This window comes from Antechinus flavipes, chromosome 2, assembly GCF_016432865.1.
Source record: "Antechinus flavipes isolate AdamAnt ecotype Samford, QLD, Australia chromosome 2, AdamAnt_v2, whole genome shotgun sequence".
NCBI classification, from domain to species: Eukaryota; Metazoa; Chordata; class Mammalia; order Dasyuromorphia; family Dasyuridae; genus Antechinus; species Antechinus flavipes.
Genome location: NC_067399.1, coordinates 593,434,962 through 593,453,425, shown reverse-complemented (window position 1 = coordinate 593,453,425; position 18,464 = coordinate 593,434,962). Strand labels below are relative to the sequence as shown.

At 33.7% G+C, this 18,464-nt stretch overlaps 1 protein-coding gene across 12 annotated transcripts in view; it reads left to right on the top strand.

The window, feature by feature from the left end:
- Nucleotides 1-18,464, top strand: part of ABLIM1 (actin binding LIM protein 1) — a 297,172-nt gene that overhangs the window by 232,262 nt on the left and 46,446 nt on the right. For 7 of the 12 annotated variants that reach the window (XM_051981486.1, XM_051981489.1, XM_051981480.1 and 4 more), the window contains exons 8-9: nt 5,821-5,879; nt 10,887-10,967. In XM_051981486.1, the coding sequence (XP_051837446.1) occupies nt 5,821-5,879; nt 10,887-10,967 (140 nt within the window). The remainder of the gene's footprint in view (nt 1-5,820; nt 5,880-10,886; nt 10,968-18,464) is intronic. The other 5 variants (XM_051981492.1, XM_051981491.1, XM_051981482.1 and 2 more) reach the window with 2 other exon arrangements.

The window sequence follows — 18,464 nt, the reverse complement described above, 5'->3', positions numbered from 1 at the left end:
TCCCTCCCACTACAAAGAGAACTCTCTTTTAGAACAAAAAATAGTTGAGCATTCCATAAAAAGGCTCTTGATTAATTGTTAAACTGCCTCAATTCTAATAAACTGGCTCTAGGACCAGAAACTACCCAATTACTTAATTAATCAGACACAGCTGTACCTGTCTTCACTGTGTCACTATGAAAAAGATTAGTTTTGAATAAATATGAAAATTTACCACTCTTAACCTGAATATTAAAGAGACTTATCTTTCTTCTAGGCTCAAAATGATCATAAGAAAAGAAAAGTTTAGCATGAACTGGAGAGTTTATAAAATCAAAGTACTTGATAAATGGTTTCTCTCTTCTTTCTTTATGATCCTTCAAGGCCTTTGGTTTCACATAGGTATTATTTACTCCCCTCTGTTTCCTCCAAGTTTTTTTTTTTTTTTTTTTGATCAGTTTAGGTTAAGTAAAGAAGATTTTCTCCCATACTTGGTAAATTACATCACATCTTTTTTTTTTTATTCCATTAAACTACTAGAGCTTTCACAACCCACTGCTTCAGAGGAAGAGCCCAGAGTCCTCAAGGGAGGAATCTCTGAGTAGAGGAAACATTGGTACAATATTCATTCCTAAAGAATTATTTGGAGTATAATTTTGAACAGTTTCTCCAGTTTTAAAGTTTTTTCAGTTTTGGGTTTATTAGATTCTTTTTTTGCTTTTTTAAACTCCTATAAAAACCTAAAAAGTGATAATAGAAAGGAAATAGGAAAGATTCTTTTTCTTATTAAGATTTTTTGTTATTTTTGAGAAGGAAAAAAACTCACTAGTTAGAAAAGAATTTATGAGCATCACTAGCAAGTATCTGTACTATTGGGGCATAGCATTTCATATTTTCTCATTGCATAGTAACACTGTGTTTTTAATCTGTGGTTTGAAGTTGATTTGTACTTTTCATGCACATAGGAAATGCTTATAGAAATTATTCTGTATATAAAAGCAATTTTTGTTATTTGGTATATCTTGCCAAAATGCAGCTTTTATATTTTTGCAACTTTTATTCCTACTTAAAATTCTTTATCTAATATGATTTTGGAGGCAATTTGCAAAATAATGATCATGTATCATGAAATTTTTAATACTAATAACATCACCAGATATTTATAGTTTTATATCTTTCAATACATGTTCAGTCAGTCAGTCACGAAGCATTTATTAAATACTTAGTATGAGCAAGGCACTATATTAAGCACTGGAGATAAAAAGAAAGACAAAATGTGCCTGCCTTCAAGGAATTTATACCCCTTGATCCTGGGAGATTAGTTAGGATAAATAACCCAGTGAAGAAGATAATTATGTAATGTTTTGTTTTTTAATAATATTTTATTTTTCCAAATACATGCAAAAATATTTTTCAACATTCACCTTTGCAAAACCTTGTGTTCTAAATTTTTCTCCCTCCTTTCTCCTCTTCCCTTCCAAAATAGCAAGCAAACTGGTTTAAGCATATGCAACTCTTCTAAACATATTTCCATATTTCCATCTCATACTGCATAAGAAAAATCAGATCAAAAGAGGAAAATACATTAAAAAGAAAAAAAATAAGCAAATAACAACAACAAAAGGTGAAAATAGTGTGCTTTAATCCACATTGCGTCTCCATAATTCTCTCTCTAGATGAGAATGGCTCTTTCCATCATGAGTCTATTGGAATTGTCTTCAATCACCTCATTGTTGAAAAGAGCCAAGTCCATCACAGTAGATCATCATTTGTTGTGATAATCTTATAACGTACAATGTTCTCTTGGTTCTGCTTACTTCACTTAGTATCAGTTCATATAACTCCAGATCTCTCTGAAATCATCCTGATGATCCTTTCTTACAGAACAATAATATTCCATAATATTCATATACCATAACTTATTCAGCCATTCTCCAATTGATGGACATCTACTCAGTTTCTAGTTTCTGGCCACTACAAAGAAGACTGCCACAAACATTCTTGCACGTACAGATCCCTTTCCCTTCTTTAAGATCTCTTTGGGATATAAGCCCAGTAGAGACTCTGCTAGATCAAAGAGTATGCACAATTTGATAGCCCTTTGGGCACAGAAGGGAGGTAATTTAAAGAAGTTAGGGTACTTTGCTAAGATCACACAGCTAGACAGTAATAGAGGTAAGACTCAAACTTTTGCCATAGTATGCTAAGTCCAAAACTCATTCCATTTTACCATGTTGTTCTTTCTGGATGAATAGTGCATGAGTAGAAAGAATGCCAAAATGCTCATGGATTTCATTGTGAAGGATTCATCTTGGGACAGATGTAGCTGCCAGCAGCAATATAAAAAAAGGCATATTCGAAGATGAATAGCCCTGCTTCTTTATGGTTTCTAATCATGGGATGCTAATGATGGCTTTCTAAAATTATAGAGTTAGAGGAAATTGAGAGACTCTATGCTTACTAGTGAATAAGTTGCATAGGTTCCAGGAGTCTGGACCACATCATTGTGAGTTAAATGAATTAGGTGATTAAAAATCTGTACTAATCTGGCACATTAATATTAACAATACTAGACTATGTGTTAGGATGGGAAAAATCCCCAAACCCAGAGAGTACCCCAAGATTCTATTCCAAGACAACCTTTGGTATACTTTCCCCATTCTCTCAACACTTCCCCTGAGAAGAATGAGCAATTTCTTCTCTCACAGCTTGAACTCAAAGCCAAATATCTGAGGCTCTGAGTCACATTCCATGTGTGGGTCTGACCTCCTGATGAGAATGTTTACATTGTGTGCTGCTGGCAATCAGAAGTAGATCTAGTGTTCTGGGCTTCAGCCCGGTGCTTAAGAGAGCCTTCAGAATAAGAGGTTTCCTGGGATCTGACCTTGGCTCTCCTGGCTAACTTGCCTTGCATTAACAGGACTTCCTCTGCCTTTCATGGTACAAAAATGACTTCATTTTTTACATGATGGAATGAGAAGTATTTGGGAGAAGGAAATGCTTGTTAAGCAGACATTAGTGGATAATAATAGTTTGATGTTTAAAACTTTTTCTTGCTATCAGTTACTATAGACTGTTGTAGTGTTATATACCATTGAGCAAAAATCACTTAGAAATTACTTTGAACAAATTACTTCACAGTACATATGTGTGTATGTATGTATATATGTATGTGTTTATATTTAGTAATATATAGATAGATGATATCATTGACTTTAAAAGAGTTTAAAGCACTGATAATAATAAAATAAATCTTTATTCCTAGAATATTAGACCTGCGAAGATACTATATACTATCAGCTAGAGATGATATTCTAGCCCCTTCATTTTACAGGAGAGTAATTCAGGCTCAGTGAGGTTAAAATGACTTGACTAGCAATTGCCCAGAATAATAATAAATAGTAATATTAACAATAATAATCACTTTAATATAGCTGCTTTGGGGTTTACAAAGCACTTTGCATATGCTATCTTGCAATTGATTCCTCATAATAATCATAAGAGATAAATGTTATTATTATCCCTACTTGATAGATGAGGAATCTAAGGACAGCTATTATGTGACTTATTCAGAGTCACATGTTCTGAGGACATATTTGAACTCATATCTTCCTGACATCAGGTACGCCCCCTAGCTAATCAATGCACCACCTACCTGCCTCTCAGGATCATAGATTTAGAACAAAAGAAGGATTTTAGAGGCTATTGAGTTCATCTCCCTTGTTTTTCAAGTGAGAAAAATAAGGCCCCCAAAGGTTAAATTACTTGACCAAGGTCATACAAGTAATAAATACCAGAGCTGGGATATAAGAGCAAGAACTCTGATTCCAAAGCCACCCCATTCCAAATCTCTTTCCATTTATTGGTATCAAATTCACATAATTTTCATACACAGGAAGACTTTTTAACTTGTCAAAAATCAAGGAATTGAAAATTACAAGGATTCTTAGATGTCATCTAGTCCCATTCTTATTTTATAAATGAGAAAATGGAGACACCGATAGGTCAGATGACTTGTCCAGTCTTATACAACTTCTATACAGTGAGACTTTTATTATTTTTTTTCATTTTTTACATCCTTTAAACTTTTCTCTGAATCTGAGCAGATCTCATTTTCATGTCTTTAATGTAGATAGAGATGTTACTTCATCCACAAATTCACATTAATTGGTTAATTACAAAGTTAAAAAAAGAAAGTTATTTCTAGAGAGCTTTGTAAATAAAAGCCATTTTAAGATACCATCTTATCCTGATCTAAAGGACAAAGTAATTAAGAATTATAAATTTCTATTATTATTGTAAAAATATGTAATTATAAAATTCTATTATAATTATAAAAAATTCTATATAATTATAAAATTCTAAAAAATTAAAAAGTGCTGATGGAACTTTAGTCATTTCTGCATATTACTGGGAGTACTAATGGTGAATGTTTTTAGCATAGTAAAATGGGAATATATAGTTAATTATAAGATCTGTCATCCCCTTTTATTCCAACTGCTGAGCTATACTCTAAGGAGAATATTTAGAAGAAAATGTGACTAAAATATTTATAGGTGTTACTCATATAAAAAGGTGGAGAAGAGGGAGAGGAGAAGGTTTAAATAAATTGTTACATAATATGTCAATGTGAGAGCATATAATTTGATTTTAGAAATTGAGTTTATGAAGAATACAAAGAAATATTGAAATTCATACATAATGATGCAAAGTAGAGAAAAGAATTGAAAAATGCATTAATTATAATTTTCTTTTAAAACAGGGTTTTAAGTACACAGTTGGAAATAAGGAGCTAATGAACAAATAGAATGACACATTTACATTCCTAAAGTTTTCAGTTTTAAATTAAAAAGTAAATAGTTCCTATTCTAGTTTGTTTGGTATCATTCCATATTGTGTTTAGTAAAATCATAGATGTTTCTATTAATTATTTAATCTAGACAATTAATTAGCATTTTGATTATACAATATCACTCTTCCTGGTGACTCTTTTTTCCCCTTGAGATTGAATTTACTGGTTGTTTAAATATCACATAAGCATAACTTGTTTTAAGAAATTATAATGTATTTAATGAGAAATATCATGCCATAATGGATATAGATCTGGCATTGGAGTTAGGATAATCTTGGTTCAAGTCTCATCTCTGGCACATAACAGCTGGTCTGATCCTTAAGCAAGTTAAATCTTTCAGTATGATGAGTCACTCTTTAAAATCATATATTATAGAATAGTTTCCCATCTGCATTAGTAGAGGAACTTTCTACTTCTGACAGTAAAGTCAAGGCTAGCCCTGAGGCATAAAGGGCCAGCCTTATATTAAAAAAGAATTGGGTTCAATCTTACCTTTGGCACAGACTAACAACTATATGGGTAAGCCATTCAACCTGTCATTACCCCAGACAACTTTCTAATACTTATAGAAGAGTTGTCCACTTTCATTACTGGAGATACTTTCTACATCTGAAGTTACAAAAAATGATGAAATCGGAGAAAGGTAAAGAGAGAAGAGAGAAAAATATGTGTCATATATAGGTATATTTATACACATATATCTATGTGTATATATATTTTTATATATGTATACTATATGTATAGGTGTGCATAATATACTGATATAGTCAGGACATTTTTGAGTAATTGATATTTTCTGTAAGGGATAACTGTCTTCTTTAGAATAAATTGAGACAATATGAAAAACTCATCCAAAACCTTTTTTCCTTTGTTTGAGACTGAATGATATCCTTTAAATTTAGACCATGGGTAACAGTGCTCAACAATTTTATGGCTGATTATTCCTTCTGGAGCCATGTTACTTTAACTGATGGATTTTGTCTTCCCAGGTTCCACCGTTTGGCATCCCGACTGTAAGCAGTCTACTAAAACAGAGGAAAAACTCCGGGTAAGGGAAACTTGAGGACTAATGCTACAAGTCAGATTGTTTTACGTATTGAGTAATCTTTGGGCAAAACTGATTTCTCCTGTTCCTAAATATCTGATTTTAGCCTATTGCTCCAAATGATAGTGATGGATGCTGGTCGTACCTTGCTAAAAAACATTTTCCAAAAAAGATTACAAGGGAAACTTGAATAATACAGATGATTAAAAAAGTAATTTTATATTCAACATCTTTGTAATCTATTAGTCATACTCTAGTCTTTTTTTGAATTTAGAACAAAACAGATTCACATTTTAAAGAAAGTTATTGTTCATAACTTAAATATTCTTAATTATTAAAATGAACTCCTCAGAACCAAAATTGTCAAAGCAGCCCCAGCATTCATAGGGTTGTTTTATTTCTGGGATGCATAATCAAAGAATAGGAAACTAAGTGGTACAGAAGTTAATGTGTTGGACTTGGACCCAGAAAACCTATGTGATTTCTAAATGTCACGTGATACTATCAGCCCTTAGTTTTCTCATCTGTAAATTGGATCTAATAAGAATATCTATTTCCTAAGATTATTATGAGGACCAAATAAGATAATATAGGCAAAGTGCTTTTCAAATTGTAAAGAGATATATAAATGCTAACTATTAGTATTCATACTGAGAAGGGATCTTGGTAGCCATTTATCCCATTCCATATCTAAAAACAGTATTCATTATAACACATTCTACAAGTGCCCTCTGCCTCCTGATTCAAACCACTCTACTCTTAGCAATTGTTAGCATTTTTTCCCTAAAAAATAAGCTTAAATTTGACTCTGCAACCACCACCTATTGCTTCATACACTGCTTTCTGGAAAAGAATAAGTCTAAACTTCTCTTCTTCACATATCTAAGACAGCCTTATCCTTCCTGAGTCTTCTTTTCACCAGATAAATATCCCCATTCCTTTCCATCAGTCTTCTTATGGCATGCTCATGAGCCCTTAACTTTTTTACTGATTGCCTTCTTCTGGATGTTCCCTCACTTTTCTATATGCTTCCTAAAATGTGACCTATAGAAGTGAACTTACTGTCCCAGATGTGGTACAATGACAGCAGAATACAATGGGCTTTTACTTTCTTATTCCTCTTTTTAATGTGAATGAACTCCTCACGTGGCTTTGGAATTCAGCACAAGGAAAGTTCAGATATCTTTTCCCTTTACAATGCTACATTTTTTAAATAGTAGGACTACATTTTGAAACATAGTGTTATATTTTTGAAATAAGAAGCAACAGAATTGTCATTGGAATATGACTTCTACTAATCTTAAGTAAATCCTCAAAGCAGCTCTAAGGCAGACAGAAAAACTAGACCACCAAAAGCAGAATCTAAGCTCGTGTATTTCACAGAGTTTAGATTGTCAATATAGTAGAGTGGGCAGAGGGCTGGCTTTGGAGTTAGGGAACATAAGATGATATAGTCCTGCCTTTATCACATATTCATTGCAGGACAATGGACAGGTCACTCTATGGCTACACTTTAGAGACAAGTTTAAGAGCTGCATCTGTGAAAGGAGTTACTAAACCAGAAATTACCTGAACTTGTAAAATCACAGATCCAAACCTTTCTCTACTATCATCTTCCCACTCAAAAAAAATAAAATACATATCTATATCTACATATGTGGATATAGATATGTCTATATCCACATATATATGGCACTCAGGCAGTTAGATGATGAGGTGGATAAGAACTTGCAGGCCTGGAGTCAGATTCATCCAAGTTCAAATTCAACTTCAGAAACTTACTAGCTATGTGACTATAGGCAAGTCATTTAACATCTGCTTACCTCGGTTTCCTCAGATATAAATGAGATAATTTTAATAGTAAATAATAAAATATCTCTTTCCTGAAGTTGTTATAAGGATCACATGAAATAATTATACAAATGTTAGTTATTATATATAAATTATATATTCTGTATTAACATTCGATATTAGTTATTATATGTTAAATATTATTTTATGTATAAAATAAGCTATTGTATTAATCCTAGAATTTTCCCCTCCATGGTAGGTAGTATTTGTTATAGCAAGAATTAACAGGCTTTGAGTATTTGAGACCAAGACCTGTGCCCACATCACTGAAGGAAGCCCTTTTGGTGGCGCTCCACCAATAAATTCTGGAGTTTATTTCAGTCAGCTTGTTGTCGTAGAGAAGTGTTGCCCTGGGACTTTCTTTAGGAGTCTACACTTGATTATCCAATTTGTTTTATTAGTTTGTCCTTTGCTAGTACAAGAAGCAATTTGGCTGACTAATGTACTGAAGTCATTACCAGACAGTGAGCATTGGTCATGAAGGCACAGTGATTAATGCCACTTACGTAGGAATAATAATAACTTTCAGAAAAGGCAGTGGGCTTCATTTTCATTAATTTTTGCCAGTTATATGAGGAATTGCAGCTGTTCAGACACACACATATATTTTGTTTTGTTTTTTCTTTCAAGTGTGGTCTGCCAAAGCATAAGAGCTGGAAAGTACCTTTGGAGGGCGTGAAGTCCAATCCTTTCATTCTATTTATGAAGAAATAGAGATTGAGTGTTAATTGCCTTGTCTAGGCCATAGCCAGCAGGTGAAGGATTAGACTTCGGGACTTCCTAATTCCAAGTCTTATGCTTTGTCCTCATTGACACTTTGCTGCCTCAAATCAGATAACAGTGTTTTACAATTCACATGTTTTAGGAATCTTTCCTTTCTCTGAGATTTATAAAACATACTTCTTGGGCAAGATTAAGAAAAAAGCAAAGATTCTTACCGAATGGAAAATATCAGGAAAAGATGGCACGGGTTTTGCATTGCTGTTTGAGTGAGGACCCAACTGAAGCTGCAGAATATCCATCGCCACTAGCCCATCTGCAAGGGATAAAGATTTCTGAGCTCTTGACCTTCCTCCAGAATATTTTCACATATGAATGATCTAAGAAATGATGCCATAAGAAAAGGGCTTACTAAGGCTTTTATTCTCAGATTGAAAATGCGATCGAGCATAGCCATGAAGTGGTCATGAAACCATATGTTATTGTTGAACTCTGAATCTACTATTTTGCCCTAGTCTTTAGTGAAAAGTTTTAAATAAAGTTCAAGATGGACATGTTAAAAGGTCAGACTACATGGAAGTTAACTTTTCTTTTCCCTAAGGATGTCCTCAATTTACAGAGCATCTCAATTAGGTGTTGAAAAACAGGCATCAAGAATTAGAAATCATGTTTATACACATTACTGGACAAACTATGAAAAATCCTGATGAATACAGATAGAGATATACATAGATATGTAACTATATGTACATATACAGCTTTGTATATATAGATGCATACATTTAAATATACATACCTATGTATGTGTATCTCTATATATATGTAGAAATATATTATACCTATGCATATATGAGATAAGGATCTCACTCTTTTTTTTCCTTCATGCATACTGGGTAAGAGAAGTCCATTGTTTTCACTCTCTAGAATTCAGGGGTCCTCAAACTTTTTATATAGGAGGCCAATTCACTGTCCCTCAGATTGTTGGAGGGCCGGACTATAGTGAAAACAAAAACTTTGTTTTGTGGGCCTTTAAATAAAGGAACTTCATAGCTCTGGGTGAGGGGGAATAATCGTCCTCAGCTGCTGCATCTGGCCTGCGGGCCATAGTTTGAGGACCCTTGCCGTATAGATCATAATATAACTGAAGTTCACCAAGGAATTTAGTAATACTCTTGTTCTGCATAATTCTCCTGCAGTTCAACAATTACTGAGTTCTCTTCCTTCTTTACAGGATATGGTAGTGAAAACAGGCATATGGTACCTGTGAAGTAGCAGTGAATTTAGTTTCAAAGGATCTGAGTTCAAATTGATACTTATGATCCTAAGCAAGTTATTTCATTCCCTCTAGACCTCATTTTCCCCATCTATACAATAAAAATGATTGGGCTCAATGACCCTTAAGGTCCCTTCCAGTTCTAAAACTATAGTGTTAAGGAATCTTCCCAGAGTATAATGGTACCCTGCAATGTGCTCTGTCTAGCTCTAATTGTCCCCACGGAACACTCACTAACATAGATAACCCTGAAGGCAACATTATTAGGAAATCAACTTGTGGATAGATGAAATCAAATTTGTGATCTCTTGAAAGTATTTCTACAGTGGCCAATTCCTGAATCAAACCTTAGTTTGACTTAGCTGAGTGTATGATCTTAGTGCAGTTTCCATGGTAAAATAGGAATAAACAACTGCTCAGTATCCCCACGAGTAATCCAAATTCTTGCTATTTTATAATTTGGGCAAAGTTTGTAAAAACAGATTCTTAAAAGCTCCTCAGTAGTCTTCTTTATCAATGTATCATAAGACTTTTCAGGCCAAAGTTAATTGGGTTGGTGAGGGTGGGAAGCTCTATTCAGTAGCCAATCAACAATCACTTTTTATATTCCTACTGTGATCAACCTGTGATCCAGGCAAAGTGTTTGGTCCTGTGAAATCAAAAGCAAAAAAGGAAGCTGTACCAGTCCTTGAAGATCAGATTTTATAGGACAAACATGTATACATATAAAGTGAATACCAAATATAATCAAAGTAGATACAAATTGTGGGGGTCTGGGGGTCACTAGCAGCTGAGGATTTGGAAAGGCATCATGTACTTTCCACATGAACCATGTCATTCTGTGGCAAGCAATATAGGATATTGTTGTGGTTTGGGGTTTACTATTGACTTTATAGATGATATAATTATTAATGTGATAAACATTAATCTTATTAAGTTACATATGTTATAATGATTCTGAAATGAAAATGGCTTTATTTATTCCCTCCACCTCTCTCTTGTGTATTCTCTCTTTTTCCCTTTTCCCCCCATCTTTTTTCTCTTTTCTTCTCTTCTTTCTCCACTTTCTTCTCCCTCCCCTCTCCTCTCCTGTCTTCTCCCTCATTCTATCATATTTTCTCCTATCTTCTCTGTCTTTCTGTTTCTCTATCTCTCTCTTTTTCCAGAAGCCTCCAAATATGCCACGTTCCTCATCTGAATTCTTTTATCCTAAAAGTCTGATTCGCCGAACACGATGCTCTCCACAGGTTTGCGACTGTGTTTGGATTGAGTCATGATGTAGCTTTCCTAAGCAACAAGCTTACATCACTTAGCCTGATGCTGCTGTTCCCATGCAATTGCCCACTTTGCTTGGGGAAGGAGATGCTCACTCACCATGCAATTAAAAAAAAAAAATCCAATACCCTTTTCATTTTCTAATACTGTCTGTTTTCTATCTAATGAGACATGTAGTATCTTTTTGGTCTTGTTTTACCTTTTGTTAAAAACAATGGCCAGTATTTTCTGTTTGCTAATTCTAGCATCTAAGAAACAAACCCTCATTCCTCATTTTAGGATCCATCAGTTGAGTAGCCTAAACATAACCAAATATTTGTCGTTTTCAAAAGATTTCTGCATTCTTTCATGCCTAGCACACCACAGTTATGCTAGGCAAAATATTCATGGAAAAATACTTGGAATTATTAGGGACTATCTTCCAATTTCACTTCTGAAAATCAATCACTTAGCATTTATTAAGCACTTACTATGTACCAGTCCCTGTACTAGTCAGGCAAAAGACAATTCCTGTTCTCAAGGAACTCATGATGTAATAGAAGTGAGAATATACAAAGACCTATATACGAACAAAATATAAAAAGGATAACTTATAGATAATCTCAGAGGAATGGCAGAAGTTGAGACTTGAAAGAGTTTCAGAAGTCAAACATTGGACTTTACATTTGATTCTGGAAATGAGAGAATCCCCGGAGTTCATTGAATGGGAGGTGACTTGGACAGATGTGTTTTATTTAGGAAGATCTATTTGATAGCAAGCTGTTGCACTAATATAGATGTAAGGTCATGAGGGCTTGCAAAAAGATACTGATGGTGCTAGACAAGAGGAAGAGACAGATATGAGGAATGTTTTGAAGATAAAAACAACAGGTCTTGGGAACTGGTTTGATGTGGCGAGGTAAAAAATCAAATATAACACCTAGATTTTATACCTGGATGACTGGCAGGATAGTGATACCCTCTTCAAATGTAATAAGGAAGTCAGAAAGAGAAGAGGACTTTAGAGGAATGATAATGAGTTCAGTTTTGACCATATTAAGATGTCTACAAGATATCTATTTGAGAAACCCTAAATCCTACAATTAGAGATGTGAGACTAGGGTTCAGGAGAGAGCTTAGAGTTGAGAAAATAAATCTGAGAATCATTTATATTGAAATGATAGTTGGGAGCTGATGAGATCACTAAGTCAAATACTATTAAAAGAAAAGAGATGAAGACCTAGGACAGAGCTCTAAGAGACATTCACAATTAGAGGTGAATATCCAGCAAAAGAAATGAGCTATCCCATAATTTCTCTGAACCTCAGTTTCTTTATCTTTTAAATGAGGATTATGATAGCTCAAATGGTTGTTACAGGTCTCCAATAAAGAAATGCATATAAAGATTTTGAAAAGTCTAAAAACTTATATGAATATTTTTGTTATGATGATTATTACTCTCAGTAATGATGACAGTGATTAACATGTGGAAATTTTTAACTTCCAAAAATCTACTTGTTTTCTAGCAACACATTTTAGGGTACTTTCTTCAGGTGCCTATGTGTACAAGTTGAAGTCATAATTTTCCTAGTAGAGAAATTCAGAGTAATTTTGTAGAATTGCATCTCTTCTCCAAATGAAGCTCATATAAGAGCTCTGATCTCAATACAGTTGTGCTACCCAACATTTTGAGATGACTCGTATTATCCTGGATCATTTGCTGTTGTCCATACACAAAAGAATATTAGCTATAATATTTAGACCATGCCTTAAGGTTTATAGGATAAATATATATGCTATCTCACATAAAGTTTGCAATAACATCGTGCAATATAAATGCTATCTTTATCCCCATTTTACAGATGAGAAAGCTGTGGTAGAAGAAGTTTAAGTAACTTATCCAATGTCACAATGTCATGAAGTATAACTGAGAAAAGATTCAAACTTGGGTCTTCCTGATTCCAAATTGAGCATTCTATCCACTGTATTGTCTAGCAACTAGAACCATAGTTCAGGCCAGGAAGTCTTGTTTTATTTAAAGATTTAGAATTTTTCTCTGGATGACCAAAAGACAAATTGCAGTTACAGAATCTCTACAACCTATATGGCAAATGGTCAACAAGTCTTTAGTAAGATTCTAATGAATCTTTCTGCCAAAGCAGCCCATTCTACTTTTGGATAACTCTAATTATTGGGATGTTTTTCCTTTGATCAAGTCTAATTTCACCTTTTTAAAAAATTTCCACCTATAGATTCTTACTCTGCCTTTTAATTGCCATTCCACATACTAGCCCTTTACATATTTGAAGACAATTATTATGTCATTCCCAAGTCAGACTCCTTGTCCCATTCCTCCAACTACTCATATGGCATTAGGTCAAGATTGCCTCTTCTTGATATTTTCCATTCATCTTATAACTGATCTTCCTTCAACTATAGCACCTGAACTAAATATATTCTAGGTACAGTCTGACTATATCAGGTGAGCATGAAGGCACTATCACTTCTTTATTCTCAGAAGCTATAACTTTCTTAGTTCATCCTGAGGCTACATTTACCTTTTTTTCTTTTTTTTTCTACTTATACATCAAACTGATTTTGATCATATTGAATTTGTATTTCACTAAGACCCTCAGATTTTTTTCAGATGAATTGCTGTCCAGAAAATGCTTGAAAATTGCCAAAATTTTCTCTACTTTCAGAGTGCCTTAAACAAAAAGATAAAGTGTTGACCAGAAGTCGATGGACCACTTTTTTTTTTCATTTTGCAAAAATAATATTTTTAAGAAAAAGCATATGCTATACAAAAAGACATGATGTTTGTAGGATCACATTTGTGTTACTAAAATAAAGAAGTTGGATGGTTTTTAATGTTGGGTCCTTGGAGACTAAAGAATGAGGTGGCTATTCTAGAAACTGCATGTTTTTCTTTCAAACTAATGTAGACATGTCAAGTATGGTCTTGCTGATTTCTAATGTACCAACCAAATGTTCTGTGTATACTCATGGAAAAAAGATCATTAGAGTTTTTTGTCTGGATCAAGAAAATCAATATTGCTGCTTACATATATGAGCACTATGGAATTTTTATTAGACCAATCACTCCTTTATTCATAATTTTCATTTTGTTCATAGTATTCTATCTTCTTTTATACATATTTACCATCCAATGGAGATAATCAGTCCTTATGAAAACTGAATTTTCATTCCCACTGTATATTATGTGCAAAACTGAATCAGATGTTCACTTTGTGTGTGTACACACACACACACACATACATACATACATATTCATAGACACACAGGCAGATGGGTGTAAATGCATGTCAGTATTAAAAACCAGCAAAAACTCAAAATGATCTCTTCCCTTCCCTGTACTTTCCTCCAGCGATGTTATAGTTAAGTGATTATACGAAGGATTAAAAAAATATTGTTCCTTCTTCTGCAGCTGTTACCATCACCCTGTCTAATGAATTTCAACAAAAACCAAAGGCAGGTACTGTCAACATCAACAGTTGTATGCTATAAGGTGATAATGACCTTATAACAGTAGTTACACTTGTAATAGTTCATCAGATCACGATGATCTGATTCTTTTTTTCTGTTTCTTGTAGTTTTCATCTTTTTTAGAGCATGGCTTTTAATTCCTGCAGTTTAGAAAAAGGTAGTCTTTGCTTTGCTGCTCCTGGGAACCAAAATTGAGTGAACACAGTGATTCTCAAAATGTTTTGGAATTGTAGTAGTACACAAATGAAGGGAAATAAAAGATGCAATTTCTCCAGCCTTCACCAGGGAAATAAAAGATGCCATTTCTCTAGCTTTCACCAGTCAAATATCTGTTGTTGATAATAGGCAGTAATCAAAGAGTGATGATGAGGTGGGATGATATAAAAAGATCACTGAAGTAGAATATTCATTCAGTGGTCCTGCCTTTAGAATTGTAGAACAAGTGAGCAAAGGATTTGGAAAAAAAATCAAGTGAAATAAAAGAAGATTAGAATGTTTTTAAAAACATATGAACACATGTGGCTTTTTCAGACTCATCCACCATTGTTGGTTGGAGTCATTTTTCTTTCCTGCTGGAATAAAATGCCAATCTTCCAATGACTCCCCCCATCACTTAATCATATTTCTCTTAGAAATGTCATCTAGAAAAAATATTCAATGTACTTGGGGATGACAAGGTGGTTACGTGAATATAGCAGTCAGAGAGTAAAGAGATTCATGGAACTTTATGTTATAAAGGGAATAACTTTGTATTATTCCAGTGTCTAACTTGAGTGAATTCAAAAAGAGGTCCTTTCCCCTTCTTTAATTTGCTAAAAATAATGATTAAGTCAATTAAATACTTTGTCGTAGATTAGAGCAAATCTTTAATGTTTCTGATCTCTTTCTTCTTTCCTACTTCTGGGGAGATACAACTTTTGAAAAATAATAAAGAAAACTGAAAATTTCCTAACAAGTATTGTAAAATGTTCTTTTCCCCACTCATAGTGGAAGAATGAAAAAATGCATATCTGCTCTGTATTGAAAATTGTGTAATGATAAATACCATACTCAGCCTTCTATTATGACCAAATTGCTCAGTGAACTTTTGACTCTATAATTTTCTCTATTGAATAGATGCAATATCATTAGGACTAATGAACGAGAAAATATCTTTATTGTTAATATGGACACACATATTTGTCACCAAGAGCTATAAATAGAAAGATTTCTGGTCAGTTAAACTTTTGTCCTTAGTTTATAGATATCAGAGCACTTGGTCAGGATCTTATGTGCTAGAATGAGAAAGGATGGCTAGAATTTTTCAGGAGATGGAGGATTTATTTAAGGAAGAGCAGTGGGATCTTTAAGTTTACATTTTTATGTCACATGGGTATCAGGATGCAGAGAAGTAAAAGTATAGGCAAAAAATAAAGGGGACATATAAGAGAGGAAGAAAATAAATAAGATAGTAATTTACATGATTTAATGAATGACAACTTGGGCAAGAATTTGAGCTTTTATAGGATTAACTCTATATGTCTTTTGTATAGTTGGATCTTGTCCTTGAACAAAACAAGGAAATCATGCAAGTAAGAATGAACTGGGTGGGGGAAGAGGGGAGGAGAATGATCAACAGATGATCAGAAAAAGGAATGGAATTTTGCTTTTCAGAAATCTAGAAGTTATTAAATTGGCATTCCAGAGGAGGAAGGTAATTTTAGAGGAAGACAACATTAAAATGAAAAAAAAAAAGTAAGCTGGACAGGTACACATTTGAAGCCAATAGTAGCAGAGAGTGAAAAGAATCAGGGAATTAATGAATGTGTAGGTAAACCTTGAACATAATTCAAGAGAAAGCATATTTTGAATTATTCTGACAGATAAGATGCCTAGAGAAGACACATTACAATCAAGCACAGAGAACAGAATTAATTATAATTCTTCCATACCAGGAAGAGAGTTTTCCAGTAATTACTAGAATGAGTACAATGGTATATAGCTGTTCTAGAATAAAAGTCACATATTTGAAAATGTTATAGGATTGCAGTACCTTAGGATGCTTGAATTCAGATGAGAAGAGATAAAAGTACAATTCTGTTTTGGAAATTCTAGAGGAAGCCTGCTTTATTTAACAAACATTTAAAATGTAAAGATTGTTTATTGGGAAGGATAAGATACAAAAATACAGAGATACGGATACATGAGATACAGACTTTAATTGACATTCACCCCATATTATTGGAGAAACCAGTACAGGTCAACAGTGAAATATTGGAGCCCACAAAGAAAGAACTTTCAAAGGTGAATTTATTTGTAAGGTTATGAAGTCAAAATAAAGCAGAAGTAAATTAGATCATTGATAGACTTAAAGAAGAAATCATTAACATTTTCAAATGCTTCAGGTTCTGTTTTTTCATCTAAATGTGAACTTTAAGTAATATCAAGAAATTCAAGGCAAAACTTTGTGACAAATTTGGCAACTGGCTTTTTCATTTGATTTTGAAGCGTCTCATTGCAGATTTCAAAATATAGGAAAAGGCAGAGAAAAATTGAAGAATTAATATCCCAAAACTAGACAGAGGATTCAGAACTTAAGAACTGCATGGAACTTTAACTGAGTATTTTATGGACTTCAGTGGTGGAACCAATGGCCAGCTTATAAAACCAATAGCACAGATGATTGAGATAAATGCTTGGAAGGAATTTATGAAACTCTGGGGACTCACTAATCAAAGGAGAGAGTAAGTGAAGATCAGCCTAGTTTAGCCAAGTGACCTTTCCCTTCTTATTTAATATCCAAATCAGAGTACTCAATGTCCCTTTTTTCAAAGTCTCTGACATTGCCGTTCTGACACACACCTATCAGCAAATACAGAACATCACAGCCTAGATTGCCTCAAAACCTATCCTTAATGAATTATTTCCCCCCCACCAAAAGAGGAAAACAACCCCATTTGGCAGAAATAATAAAGATGAGTAACTTGAGAGAACCCCTAAAGCTTCAGCTTTTATTTTGGCCACTTACATAACATTCTTTAGGGATGTTAATGAAAACAGGCAGTTGCCATGGCAATCTCAGTAACTCCAGACATCTGATTCTACTGAAATACTCCCTGGTCTTCACCACACCCTTGCACAGTGCATAAGATCATAACTGTTTCAGAGTTTGTGACAGTAAAAATAATTCCCATGAGCAGACATTGTTTTTAGTTGTTGTTGTTTATCTATCTCAATTTTTTAAAACATATTAATCTGAAAATTTTGTTACCTCATTTATTATGAAAATAGCCTCTCTAGTTTTACCACATGTTGTGAGAACTCTAAGATAGTTCACCCCATCATACTCATTTTATATAGCTAACTAATATTGAAATTGAGTTGAATCACAGATCACAAGCAGGCAGATCTCAGGCAACGAATATTCATTGAATGCCTACTATATTCAAAAAACCCACATCAAAACAAAAAAACTGCTAGGCACAAGAGGAAGTGCAAACTTTAGAAATGATATAACCCTTATTTTCATAAAGCTTGTTCAACTCTAATACAGTGTACTCAAATCTAATACAATGACATTATCTAAGTATACTAAAGAATTTTAGAACAAAATATTATGTAAAGTCCAAATGGAAGATTGTTGCTATCCTGGGGAAAGCAGTGAAGGCTTCATGGAAGAAGTGATATTTGAGATTGGTCTTAAAGGATAAGTCGGAAGTCAGCAGAAGAAAGAAGGGAAAATACAAGTAGAGCAAAATTTTAAAAGGTTAACATAGGGCATATATGTGTAAAGCAGAAAGCAGTCCAGTTTGGTTATAGCCCACAGAGAGTTAAAAAAAGGGGATTGATATGAAATAAGACTCAAAAGGTAAGTTGTTCTAATATTGGGTACCTTGAATGTCAGCCAAAAGAGTTTAATTTTATTCTTTAGACAATAGGAAGCCACCAAACTCTTTTGAACAGAAATAGTTCTGTCAAAAGTATAAAAGACATATTTTGTTGTT